General features: G+C 42.7%; 1 protein-coding gene across 3 annotated transcripts in view; it reads left to right on the top strand.

The window, feature by feature from the left end:
- EZH1 (enhancer of zeste 1 polycomb repressive complex 2 subunit) overlaps positions 1-13,732 on the top strand; it is a 71,838-nt gene that overhangs the window by 21,222 nt on the left and 36,884 nt on the right. For all 3 annotated transcript variants that reach the window (XM_075177393.1, XM_075177395.1, XM_075177394.1), the window contains 3 exons: positions 916-1,020; positions 10,947-11,049; positions 13,329-13,492. In XM_075177393.1, coding sequence (XP_075033494.1) covers positions 916-1,020; positions 10,947-11,049; positions 13,329-13,492 — 372 coding nt within the window. The remainder of the gene's footprint in view (positions 1-915; positions 1,021-10,946; positions 11,050-13,328; positions 13,493-13,732) is intronic.

Below are 13,732 nucleotides of genomic sequence, written 5' to 3'. Positions count from 1 at the left end.
TTTAACCCCAAAATGGCTGCCTCCATGTCTGTAATTGATGGGTCCACTTTAAATGACTGTGGGTCACTTGCAAACAGCAAAATCAACTGTCTGCTACTTGTCCATCAATCCCATTACAAGGTGCATGCCCACTTCATGGTCTTTGTAAATACCCCATTAAAATGAATCTGTACATTGGTGCACGCTCTGAATAATGTGCATGGCTGAAATGGTGAAAATATAGTGAAACCCTTCATCTTTCACCTCTTTAACCATTTAAAATTTTAGCATTTGCTCCTAAAATACTGCTCAATTTAGCTTTATTTATGATTTAAATGAATCTTGAGAGTGGGGGGACATTATGACAAACTTTATTATCTTTTTCACTTGAGTGCTTGAAACTTTTATTACATTGCTTAAAGTGCTTCTAGAATTACTCTTTCCTGCAGCCATGCACAATGTGTCCCATTATAAGTATAGGAGGAGACACTATATCCTGCTCCTCATGTGCCCGATCCGCCCATTAATAATGGGCCCGATCCGCCCATAAATAATACGCCCACTCCGCCCCTTAATAATACGCCCACTCCGCCCCTTAATAATGTGCCCACTCTACCCCTTAATCACATTTAGAGCAATCCAGTTCTGTAAAAGTAAATCTTGTTTCTGCAGAGCAAATGTAGGTGCTCTTGTGCCCATTCGAAATTTGGCAAGGAACATCCTTGATGTAGCCAACGGCCAGTGCCAACTTTTTCACCCTTGGTTCGGAAATCCATGCACTTTCCTGTAAAAATGTTTGCAGTCTCGCAGAGATTATTGTGACATCACAAAGGAAGCATCTGCACTTGGTTTTACACTTTTGCAGCTCGGAAATTACCTATATCATCTGCAGGGCAGGTTGCTGTTAATTCACAAACTGTTCTGTTTGTATTACAGGTGAAGCCCAGATAAATCCAGGAAGCAATTCTATCCCAGCAAAGGGTCAGTCAGAGACTAGAGGGGAGGGAGAAGACCAAACTCCTGCTCAGAACAAAACACAAGGTGAGAAACGCATACACTTGTATACAGCATATTTTATTACATTTACAATTTCTTGAAAATGTTACAGGGATTAATTAACAATATATTTAATGCTTATACAACTGAAATATCTGTAAAGCTCACACACTACCCAACAGGGAAATTCAAGTCTCTACCATAGATTTAACTATTACATATGCGGTAGAAACCTGCATTAGGAAAAATGCCTTTTAAGGCTTGAACTATATAGCAGGAAATATATCTGAAAAAGTGAATTTAGCCTTTAAAGGGATGCACATCTTTTAAAACTGTTGTCAATCTAAATGAGGTATCCATGTGCTACCCTAAGAGGTATGTAATGTCAATTAACTTGAGAATTAACCACGAAACCTCCTACGGAAAAATATACTTAATTTGAAAGGGATGTAAAGATATGGGATGTACTTTGGCAGAAAATGGCATCACATGACTGTATTAAACACAGAGGTAATCTTATGGCTGCTATTAGACAGTGTTAGCTCATTGGAATGACTCCACATTTGTCCAATAAGTAGTGGCCTATTACTTCTGCATTCTCTAGTACGGTACAACTGAGTAATTTAAAAAATGACATCGGATGACGGCAACAATACTTTGGTGCTCCCATTTAAAGTAACAGTAAAGGGACGTCCATATAACTCCTATTTGGGGATGGACATAAATTAGATTGGGGGTTTTGAAGGTGGACTTCAACAATAGGGAATTTTTTTATTACATATACTATTGTTTATATGTTATTATTTTCTGATGTTTATTAAACAATAAATGTAAAGTGGAATTGTCATTCATTTTTATTGTGTTACCTTTTCTTCAATAACAGGATAACTCTGTAAATTCAGAAAATCATAGGAGTTGCTCATTGAGGGCTGATATATTTTTGTGAAAGTCCAAGATACATTTTTAATCTCTGACTCAATAAATTACATGTTTCTTTCATCTGTGATGGGGAATACTTCTACCTTTTACACCAGTAGGCACTTAGTTTCAAAATATTGAATTAATTTCAAATATTGAAAATTGCCAACTTTAAACTTTCCTTCTCTACAAGGGATCTTGTTTTTTTGACCTCTAAAGGTGGTCCTACATCCTATACATGTACAGCACCTAAAAAAAAAACCTTAGATGTAATTCCTTTTATGTACATTTTCTTTCAAAGCACTTTTAACCAATAGATCTGTCAAGTTGGTGGCAAGTCTGTATATAAATTTGTTCTTCTCAGTAAGTATGGTGCACAGCGTAGGATCCTCCCTTAAAATACCCCAGTGTGTCCCTATAATTTTTTCAATAGCCTTATAACTTGAATTATATTGAGTTATAAAAGGCAACAGTTACCTACTAGATTTCTTGTTTCGATTCTCACAAGGTTGATCAACCAAAAGAGAATCTATCAACCTGAGAAACTTTATTCAGTGATTCTTCCAAAGTACTCTTTTTATGTCTGTTGGATAAAAGTAGTTTTTTCATCTCTAACGTTTGTTCACTTAATATATCGGGCTTATTACAATTCCTCTTAAGCCTCAGGAATTGACCTGTAGGCACGTTGGTTAACCACATATGATGGTGTTCATTAGTAGGTACAATGTAGGAGTTAGAGTCCGTCGGTTTTTTTGTAGGTCTTGGTGCAGATCTCCCCCTCTGAAATAAAGATTGTTAGATCCAAAAAAATAATATGGTCATGAGTAACCTTATAGGAGAATTCAACATTAATCTTGTTAGAGTTCAAATATACACAGAAGTCGTCTAAACTAGATCGATCTCCCCTCCAAATAAATAGAACATTGTCCATATATTTTAACCAGGTCACCAGATTTGCCCCAAAGTCATGCCCAGCCCAAACATGCTGGTTCTCCCAGCATGCAAGGAAAAGATTGGCATAACTCTGGACAAATCTGGTGCCCATCGCTGTACCGACCCAACCCTTTGGAGGTAATAACGCCTCTCAATATAGAAATAATTATTCGTGAGAATGAACTCTATGCCTTCTAACAAAAGGTTTCTTAGCGATACAGAAAATCTCTCCTTATCTAAAAAATATTCTATAGATCTTAAACCATCCTTATGTCCTATACACGTATAAAGGGACTGAACATCGGCAGAAATCAAAAAGAAGTGTTCTTCCCATATAATTTCTCTGAGTTTAACAAGAACATCTCTTGTCTTTCACATATGATCTATTTCGAATAACTAAAGGCTGAAGATGATAATCAATCCATTCTGAAAAATTAGAGGTCAGGAATCCAGTTCCCGCTATTATGGGACATCCAGGGAGATTATTAATATCTTTATGTACTTTAGGAAGAATGTATAGTACAGGTGTAGTTGAATGATGAATCGTGATGTACTCAATTTCTATTTAATTCAAAGCACCATTAATCCAATACTTATCTAATAGATCAATTCTACTTGTCGGGGCAAGTTTAAGTCCTTTCTTTAAAACCTTTTCCTCCTCTTCAGTGAGGACATGATGACTTATATTGAAAATCTTTCATTGGTTTTCATTAATTTCATAGCATGCATATTGAGTAGCGTCTATTTTTCTTTTCCTTTTTTGTTTTACTGTTTTTTTTCTGTGTCGTAGGAGATAGGCACATAATTTTTTCTGTGCCACATCGGCAGTGAAAAGATTTGTTTATTTTCTTTATCTTTATTTTTAGTGGTTTGGAAGAACGCCACTGATACATAGGGGGTGATGGGCCTCTTCTTCCTTCACTCTCAGTATTAGGTTACGGTGGAGCCATCTGGTCAGTTGACACTAACGATGACCAGGACCCTGTGATAGCAATCAATGAGAATTGCGATCTTATCCACCTAAGCTGCGTCTGAGGGTGACCCCTTCTGAACCAGTCTGGGCGAAGTCGCTAGCTTTATCCATAGCTGAATTGATGCAATTCGCTGTGTACCCACAAGAGGGTACGGGACAAAATCCCTCTTACTTAGGGCCATTTATTATTGAGACAGGAGTCTAGCCAAATTCAATACTTTGGAGCCTGTGAATCAGAACTTTCGTCTTGGGAGGAATTCGAGATTCCATGGGAGTCAGATTTTGGGGACCTTACAGATTGGGAAGGTGACACTTCAAATAAGCAAGGCATTGATGACTTGGTACTTGCTGTTCGTCAAATCCTTTATATTTATCACTCTGAGGAACCAGAGGTTCCAGATATATCCCTGTTTAAAAGAAAGATGAACCATAAAGTTACGTTTCCCGCTTCTTCTATGGATGCTCACATTGCATGGCTTTCTAATTATACTACTTTCTCTTTCATCCAGTCTGGGGGACACTGCTTACCATGGGGCTGTGGAGGGAGCTTGGGGAGTTGGCACCTAACTAGTTAACTTTTAGTACTGCCGACAGACCCCTCCCCTCTACAATGCCCCTGCCTCTTCCTGTCAGTTTTTATTTAGGTGCCCATGGAGTTGGGCAGTGTTTTAGTACTGTAGGTAATTTTTAACTTTTATTTTATTATTTTAACTTTTTTTACAGGTGGCAGAGCTGGAGTGTGTTCTAATATAGAGAACACACTCACAGCAGGGCAACGCAGGCACTACCCTGTCAGATGAGAGCCAGCGGCTCTCACTGACAGGGACAGGAGGAGATTGAAGAAATTGGTGCCTGAATTAGGAGTGACAAGCGGTCTCACGGACCGCTGTCACTCCTGGAGCCTCCCCGATAACCGGCGCTGCCACTGCAGGCATAGAGCGCCGGTTATCGGATACTGCATTGATGGCAGCCATCTTGGATTCGGAGGAGAGGAGAAGGGGGCTATACCAGGATCCCCCCTCATACATAGGAGGGGGCATCTGGTATTATCCGCTGCGGAGACCTCCCCTGGAGGTCTCCACTACTCTGCCACATAATACTTTTAATTTTTTATTCAGACACAGAATCGCTGCAGAGGCAGCATTACTGAAGGGGGGGAGCTAACACATAGAGCTCCCCCTCCTTCCAGAGAGAGAGATGGTTTATCCCAGTCTTCTGGCGCCAAGGAGAAGCCCGGGAAGAGAGAACAGATCTGAGGGAACAGGCACCAGGATACTGCTGTTGGACTTCTCCCCTGTTTGGCCTATGGGCTAAGTGTCTGATTTATTTAAACACATATTCTGTATTGCTGTGTACAAGTGGGCTAGTAGGAGTTATATTATAGTTCTCCTACTTGCTTAAGTATTATTTCGTGTTTAAAAATTTTACAAGTACAACTTTTATATCTAGATTAGTTGATTACTTGTAGTTTACACTTTTCTCTCCACACATTTATATCTCTCTCTCTACTCAGCTAAATTTAACAATTTAAGTCTGTGTGTTTGGTGTGCCTTCCTTTATTAAGAAATGTCAGATAAGGGAAAGGGCCCTATTGCAAAATATTTTACATGTTCTAAATGTAATGTTAAATTACCCTGTGGGCAGGAGGACCCGTTGGCGCTCTGCTCTGTCTGCGAGGCAGAGGTCCCCCCTGCGCAAGCCCGGCATATTTCAGCCCCACTGATGGAGGAACCGGCCTGGGTGACCTCCCTGTCACAGTCGGTTTCCTCTTTAGCACAGATGGTTTATCAATCTAATCAATTGCTATCTACGGTGGCTACTTCGGTGGCTAATAATACTAGTACCCAGTTGGGCCTCCCTGTTACCACAGGTTATATTGGAACGTCTATACCAGGACCTTCCTCTTCTCCTACAGACCAAGCCCCTGTTCCCACAGAACCGGCATGGTCTGCAGCATTTATAAAGGGTTTGGATAAACTGAACCAGTTATTTGAATTCCCAAACATTCCGCCTGCTAAAAGAAGGAGGCCTAGATCTGATAATACCCTTATGGTCCTTTCAGACTCTGAGGAGTTTTCAGAGGAAGAGGGGGAAATTAATTCTGATCCTGACCAGGTTCAACCTTTGGAACAGGAAGAAAGCTCTAAAAGCCAATTTATTAATGATTCGGTTTTAGCAGTGAAACAAGCATTGGACCTCCCAGAACCGGAGGATACTACTCCTAGAGACAGAAGTCTATTTAAGAAGGCCAAAAGAAAGGCTATCCGTTTTCCCCCTTCCGTAGAGCTTAAGGATATTGCAGAAGGAGCCTGGAAACAGCCTGATAAGAGGTTCTCTGTTCCTAAAAGGTTCTCTTCCCTGTATCTATTGCAGGAGGAAGATGTGGTTCGCTGGGAGAGTATTCCAAAAGTGGATATTCCAATAGCCCGATTGGCCAAGCACATTTTACTTCCAGCTCCAGGTTCTGCATCTCTGCAGGATGTCAATGACGCAGAGTGGAATCCCAGCTAAAATCTATATTTGCGGCTGTGGGATCTTCCTTTAGGCCCACATTTGCTTCAGCTTGGGTGGCTAGAGCCATGGAAGCATGAGCAGACCAGCTGGCAGAGGCCTTGCAGGACCCTGATTTACTTCCACTGGCTTTGCATTTAAAGGAGGCATCGGGGTACCTTTGAGGCGGCCCAGAACACAGCGGCTGTATCCTCTTCTATTCAGACGGCATCTATTTCAGCAAGAAGGACGCTATGGCTGAAATCCTGGGAAGGAGGTGCGGATTCAAAAAAGTCAGTTTAAACCATTCCTTTTTCAGCAGCAGGTTTGTTCAGACCAGAATTGGATACCCTGATCTCACAGGCAATGGGGGGCAAAAGCACTTCCTTGCCGGTATTCTCTAGCAGGAGCCGAAACCCTCGGGTCAGCTCCTTTCGTCAGCCCTTTCAGGGGACCTCCTTACCTAGAGGACAGTCCTTTAGAGGCAGGCAGCCAAATTCTCGATGCTCCTCTGCCAGGGGGAGATCCTCGTTTGCAGCTAGGCGCCAGGCCTCCAAGACCCAGGAGAAGCCAGCGTCCTGATGACCACTCTGTTCCGGAGGGGGCACCAGTGGGGGGACGTCTGTCTTTGTTTCAGGAACAGTGGGCAGCGTCCTCCCAAGATCCTTGGATTCGGGGTATTATATCAGAGGGGTACAGGATAGACCTGCTGGGCCCGGTCCCGCATTGTTTCTTCCTAACTCCGCTACCCCGAGATCCATCAAGAAGGCAGGCAATACAGGATTGTGTCGCCTCTCTTCTTTCTCAAAGAGTTATCTGCAGGGTCCCAGATTACCAGAAAGGACAGGGGTTTTATTCAAACCTGTTTCTGGTCAAGAAGCCGGACGGCTCCTTTCGTCCCATCCTAAACTTAAAGGGTCTCAATGTGCACTTAAGGGTGGACGAATTTCGGATGGAATCCCTAAGGTCGGTGATAAACGGCTTAGAGAAGGATCAGTTTATGGCGTCTATAGACATAAAAGACGCATACCTCCACATTCCCATTTGGATCCACCATCAGTCTCTCCTAAGATTCTCGGTGGGTTCCTTCCACTATCAGTTTCGGGCCCTCCCCTTCGGCCTCTCAACAGCACCGAGGGTTTTCACGAAGATCATGTCAGTTATGGCAGCATGTCTTCACCTTCAGGGAGTTCAGGTCGTGCCTTATTTGGACGACCTGCTCATCAAATCCTCCACAGAGAATTGCTTACATCATCACTTATCCCTCACCTTGGCAGTTCTCGAGGGCCATGGATGGCTAATAAATTTAAAGAAATCCCAGATGGTTCCGTGTCAAAGCATGGTTTTCCTAGGGCTTATTATGGACACCAGCCAGCAAAGGGTGTTCCTACCTGTCGAGAAGATCAGTTCAATTCAGAGTATAACAACTCAGGTCTTGTCTTCTCCCAACCCCTCAATGCACTTGTGCATGCGGCTGCTGGGATAGATGGTGGCCTTCTTCGAGACCATCCCCTTCGGTCGAGCCCGTTCTCGTTGTTTTCAGTGGGATCTATTGACAAAATGGTCAGGATCCCACCTACGTTTGGATCTCCAGAGGATCTCTCTATCTCCAAGGGCGAGAGAATCGCTTCAGTGGTGGCTGATTCAGGATCACATGACAGTGGACAGGTCCTTCGCTCCATGGCCATGGATCATAGCCACGACAGACGCCAGCCTGAAAGGTTGGGGGGCGGTAATTCTGCACCTCCGGCTCCAGGGACTTTGGTCGGTTCAGGAATCGGCCCGATCAATAAACGTGCTGGAGTTGAAGGCTATTCTTTTGGCCCTCCGGGGGGCTCAGTCCCTCCTTCAGGGCCACCCTGTCAGAGTTCAGTCCGACAATGCCACGGCCGTGGCATAAGTCAACAGGCAAGGAGGAACCAGGAGTGCAGCGGCAATGAATATTGCAGCTCAAATTTTGGTTTGGGCAGAACAATTTGTTCCAGCAATATCGGCAGTTTTCATTCCAGGAATAAAGAATTGGGAGGCCGACTACCTAAGTCGACACCAGATGACGCCGGGGGAGTGGTCACTCCATCCGGAAGTTTTCCAGTCTCTGGTTCAGAGGTGGGGTCTTCCGGACATAGATTTAATGGCCTCCAGACACAACAGAAAGGTTCACAGGTTTTGCGCAAGGGCAAGAGACCCCTTAGCGGTGGCAGTGGACGTTATGACAATGTCATGGGTGTTCAGGTTGGGATACCTGTTTCCTCCGATTCCCATGCTTCCTCGCGTACTCAGACGCGGTTTGCCAGTAATTCTAATAGCTCCCTCAGGGCCGCGCTGAGTCTGGTACGCGGACATAATCTCTATGGCGGAAGGACAAGGTTTTCTTCTTCCGTCTCGAGACGACCTTCTTCTGCAAGGTTCCTTCCGTCACCAGAATTTACCTCAGCTCAGTTGGCTGTTGAAGCCAGCCTCTGGAGGGCTAGAGGTTTTTCCTCCTGCGTAGTGAATACTATGATGCGAGCCAGAAAGCCAGTTTCAGCTCGCATCTATCACCGGATTTGGAGAGCCTACATCAGATGGTGCGAATATAAGACATGTCACTCGTCCTCTTTTCGCCTCCCTCGCTTGTTGGCTTTCCTTCAGGATGGCCTGGAAGCAGGGCTTCGGTTAGGTTCTTTTAAAGTTCAGGTTTCGGCTCTGTCAGTATTTTTTCACCTGAAATTAGCGGATTTACCAGATATTAGGACTTTCCTCCAGGGAGTCTTGCATATTCAGCCTCCCTATGTTCCGCCCACAGCATCATGGGATCTCAACCTGGTACTGGATATGCTTAAGGGGCCTCTTTTTGAGCCAGTACTTGTGGCAGATTTGAAGTGGTTGACCTGGAAGGTCCTCTTCCTTTTGGCTATTGCATCTGCACGTAGGGTTTCGGAATTAGGAGCTCTGTCTTGTCGGGAACCATATCTGGTTTTCCACGAGGACAGAGCGGTGTTAAGAACCCTCCCTTCCTTCGTTCCAAAAGTAGTTTCGGCTTTCCATCTGAACCAGGAAATTGTAGTTCCGGTCTTCTTATCTACTTCCCATTCGGATCAACAGACTATGGAAAAGTTAGATGTTGTTAGGGCTCTCCGCATTTATGTCAAGAGAACTTCTCAGATTAGACGTACTGATTCTCTGTTTGTTCTTTATGATGCTAGTCTCAAGACAGTCCATTTCAAGATTGATTACGGCAACCATTAAGCAAGCTTACATAAAGGCTAACCGTCCTGTGCTGGAGAGACTTACGGCCCATTCCACCAGATCGGTAGGGGCGTCGTGGGCAGCGAGAAATGGGGCTTCTGCAGACCAGCTTTGCAGGGCAGCCACCTGGTCCTCTGTCAACACCTTTACAAAATTTTACCAGTTTAATGTATTTGCATCTGCGGATGCAAATTTCGCTCGTAATACTTTACGAGCAGGATTTTCATAGTAGTCCCACCCTTAGGGGGCTGCTTTAGAATGTCCCCATGGTAAGCAGTGTCCCCCAGACTGGATGAAAGAGAAAAGAGGATTTATGTACATACGTTAAATCCGTTTCTCTGATTCCGTCTGGGGACACTGCGATCCCTCTTTTCTGCTTTTCTTCTGTGTGCTTTTGGTTGATTGGCCTTTTCTCCTTGGGGCTTTTTAATTAACTGACAGGAAGAGGAAGAGGCAGGGGGATTGTAGAGGGGAGGGGTCTGTCGGCAGTACTAAAAGTTAACTAGTTAGGTGCCAACTCCCCAAGCTCCCTCCACAACCCCATGGTAAGCAGTGTCCCCCAGACAGAATCAGAGAAACGGATTTAACGTAAGTACATAAATCCTCTTATTCCTAGCCCCAATGCGACTTCATTAAAAGATGGTCCAGCTGCAATGAAAACAATTCACATTTCTCATCTCTCAGACCTACTCTTACAACTTCTGTGTTAACAGGGCAATTGAGAAATTTGCTGAATATATTGGTGAAGGTTTAAAATTTGGTATGCGAAGATCAGAACTGTTACCTTTGGTGGACCATATCAGAGGTGCATCATCTGGGAGACACAGTTCTTGATGCGGGTGGTGTTCTAGAATTTCAGCTTTGGTCATAACAGACAGTTGGCTAAGATAATGGGAGGCTGTTGCAGAGTCTAAAAGGACTCTGGAACGCTTACCTTTTGAAGGGAGTTACTTTTTTTTTCAATTCTGAGCTAAAAGGTATTTCTTTAGCCACTGGAGCTAAGAGTTCTTTCCTCCCAAACCTAAGGCACTGAGACTCCGCTCCTTTCATTATTCAAAAAAAACTAGATCGTCTTCAGTTCGGGGCCATTCATTTGCCTGAAAGGGGAGAATCAAACAAACAAACAAGTAAGTTTGGTTTGGGAAGTGTCCTGCACCAAAGCCTGCTGGAAAACAGGCCACATGATGGGTTTCTTCCCCACCCAGAAAGTTCTGTGGTGGAAGCCCATCTCTTGGCTTTTCGGGACAAATGAATCAGGTTGTCTTTGCACATGTGGGTCAGACAAAAAAAACCTTTTGTGTGTTTTCTTTTTCCTTGGTTGACTATGGATTTTGAGGAAATTATTGTTATTATTATTATTATTATTATTATTATTATTATTATTATTATTATTATAGGTGTGTCTCCTTTATCTTTTTCATGTGTGTAGGCAGCAAGAGAGTCTGTAAAAGCTACCTGCCAAGTGATCTCATCTTCAGTGCTATCTCTGCTGTCTTTCCAGAGAGGGGCTTCCCAGAGGAAGTTAAAGAGAGGTAAGTTATCCCAAATTGTAATGTATAAGGTCACTAACCAAATATCCAATATATGGTTCTACTTAGAATACTTATATAGCTAGTATTGAGCAGGGAATGTGTTTACATTTTTGGCGGAAGTAATAATCTACAGATTGTGGGATTGTTGCTATAACTAGGAATTGTAGCTTTGCTGCCTATCTTGTAAAATCCCCTATGAAACTTTTGGCATATTTCCCAAAGTATACGAGTTAATTCAATTTGTTTGTCAAATCTTGTAATATACTTAGTTTAAGTCTCAGTGCTATATGGACATAGGTCCAATGATTTATTAAGAGGTCTAAGATTAGGTCCAGTGGTAGTAAGACAAGGATGGTAGACTGATGTGATGCTGTTCTTGGAAGGCTCTGGTTGGTCACTAAGGGACACTTTTGCATATCATTCATTCATATAGACCATAATGTGGGCTATTTGTTATTGCCTTACAATCCCTGCATGATTCACATTTTCTACCAGACTCTACCTTGCTGATGACAGAGTTAAATACTTGGGTACATTTATCAAATCTTTCCCTAAATTTCTTTGCAGTGTTTATCCTTTGTTGGGCTTAGTTAAGAGGAAATTCCAAGGATAAAGGAAACATCATCAGTTGTTGATATAATAAATGTATTTGAAATTGTATTGTTCACAATGTTGTATATTCGTACACATTCAGCTACTATCTAAGTTAGTGCTTCTAGATTTCCATTTAATGTGTATTGTTTAGTGAGAACAACTGAGATATCGTAAATCATAGGTGGCACAAGTGCGTGTTTAAAGCATATGAGGGAAGAGCAGAAGAGGTGGTCTAGTCGGGACTGTAGGGGAGAGAAAGAGAGGGTGGCAAAGGAGGGAGTTGAAGGTATCAAAGGGGTTACGGGAGTTGAATGACTGGGTAACAGACCTAAAGTTTGTTTAAGAGTAGGGAGAAAAAGTTGTAAAAAGAGATAATGAATTTACATTGGTCAGCATTTTTTTTTAGCAGTTTGGGTGCACTTTACAAGTAATGGGTCTGTTTTAAGTGCCACGACTGGGGTTTAGAGTGCTGAAGGTTGTGAATGGTGGTAGGGATGGCTCAGTCTAAATGCGTGTTAAGGTTTGAATGTGGTTATTAAGCCACATTGGGGCATGAAAGTGGGGCATGAAAGTGCACTGATAGGAGAGAGGAGTGGTTCAAGTGTGTAATAAATAATGACAGTCAAGAGCATCAAGATGGCACTCAATTAGGTGATGGAAGTTTTGCATGAGGTGGGAGAGGCTGAAGGAGGTTGTGCTTGGAGAGTGGGCAAGTTACATAAATCAGAGATGGCACAGAGATAGAGATTGAGCTCGAGGGAAGTGACCATTACAGTGCAAGAGAAAGGTCAAAGGAAGAAAAGTGGGAGTGAAGTTTGCAAGTGGATTTATCAATAGGGATATTGGGATCACCCAGGATGAGAGAGGATAGGTCAGAGGATAAGAAGTAGGGAAGCCAGGCAGCATGTATTTTTATACCAGGCCTTCAGGGCCAGAAAAGTTATGACTTCCGAAAGACACATCCTGGGGATGGCTAAGTCTCAAGTTACGTTAAATGCTAAATTTATCTGGCAAATGCACCTATTCACATTCTTTTGTTTTGTGTATGTTCAGGTCACATTTTAAATGCAACTTAAGCAGGCCCAGAGTGCACTTTATATTTGAGGCCCATAGTCTCAAACATTCTGCAGAGAATATACTACACCCTATATTACCTAAATCAGAGAGGTCTTAGAGCCTACCCAGAATGTGCAAACTGTTATCTAGCACTGTGTGTATTCTGGCATGCTTAGATGAGTTGACTGGTGGGAAACACATGGAAGTTGCATCTTTTGTTTATGGCATGTAAAAACATTGCTCAGCTAGTTAGCTATTGTTAGTAGTACAGATAGAGAAAATGAGGTGCATGCATAGGAGTAAGGCTCTCATGTGTTATGCTATTTCGTGAAAGTAGACTGAATTAGTCATTTGTAGCAGATCTAAAAATATTTAGGTCAAAAACTATCATTTTGAATTAATATTGATTAAAATAGATCTGCGGCACCCAAAACACAAAAGCAACAAGGTGTTTTGTTTTACAATGTTAAAAGGCAGTACTTTCAATGATAACTTCAACATTTAATGCAATTGTTGCATATGTTTATTTCTCTTATTTATTGTTTGTTGAAGCAAAATTGCATTTAATAATGTAACTTTACAAAATAAAATAAAATAAAAAACAAAAAACTGCTTTCTTCTGTTTTAAGGTACAGAGAGCTAACTGCAGCATTGGACCCCAATATTCTTCCACCACAGTGCACTCCCAATATTGATGGTCCCTCTGCCAAATCTGTGCCGCGAGAGCAGTCCCTGCACTCCTTCCATACTCTCTTCTGCCGCCGCTGTTTTAAGTATGACTGCTTCCTGCACCGTAAGTGGACTGGCGTCTCTGTGCCCTTAAGAGTATATTTTAAACCCTTCATGATCGACGGTTGTTTGCACTTAAAGGATTTCTCCACGCAATACCGCATTTTCTAACATTATACTCTAATCCAAAAGTTGACTTGCCTGGAGTCCGGCATTCACAAGGCTAGGTAATTCCCATCAAGGTTTGTGTATGCCCGACAGCGCTCTGCTGGCTACTGCTCTCTTCTGCTGATGCTGTGTTTTT

Source organism: Mixophyes fleayi, chromosome 6 (genome assembly GCF_038048845.1).
Source record: "Mixophyes fleayi isolate aMixFle1 chromosome 6, aMixFle1.hap1, whole genome shotgun sequence".
NCBI classification, from domain to species: domain Eukaryota; kingdom Metazoa; phylum Chordata; class Amphibia; order Anura; family Limnodynastidae; genus Mixophyes; species Mixophyes fleayi.
Note: the sequence above shows the minus strand (reverse complement) of the source record. Positions and strands in the feature narration are given on the sequence as shown.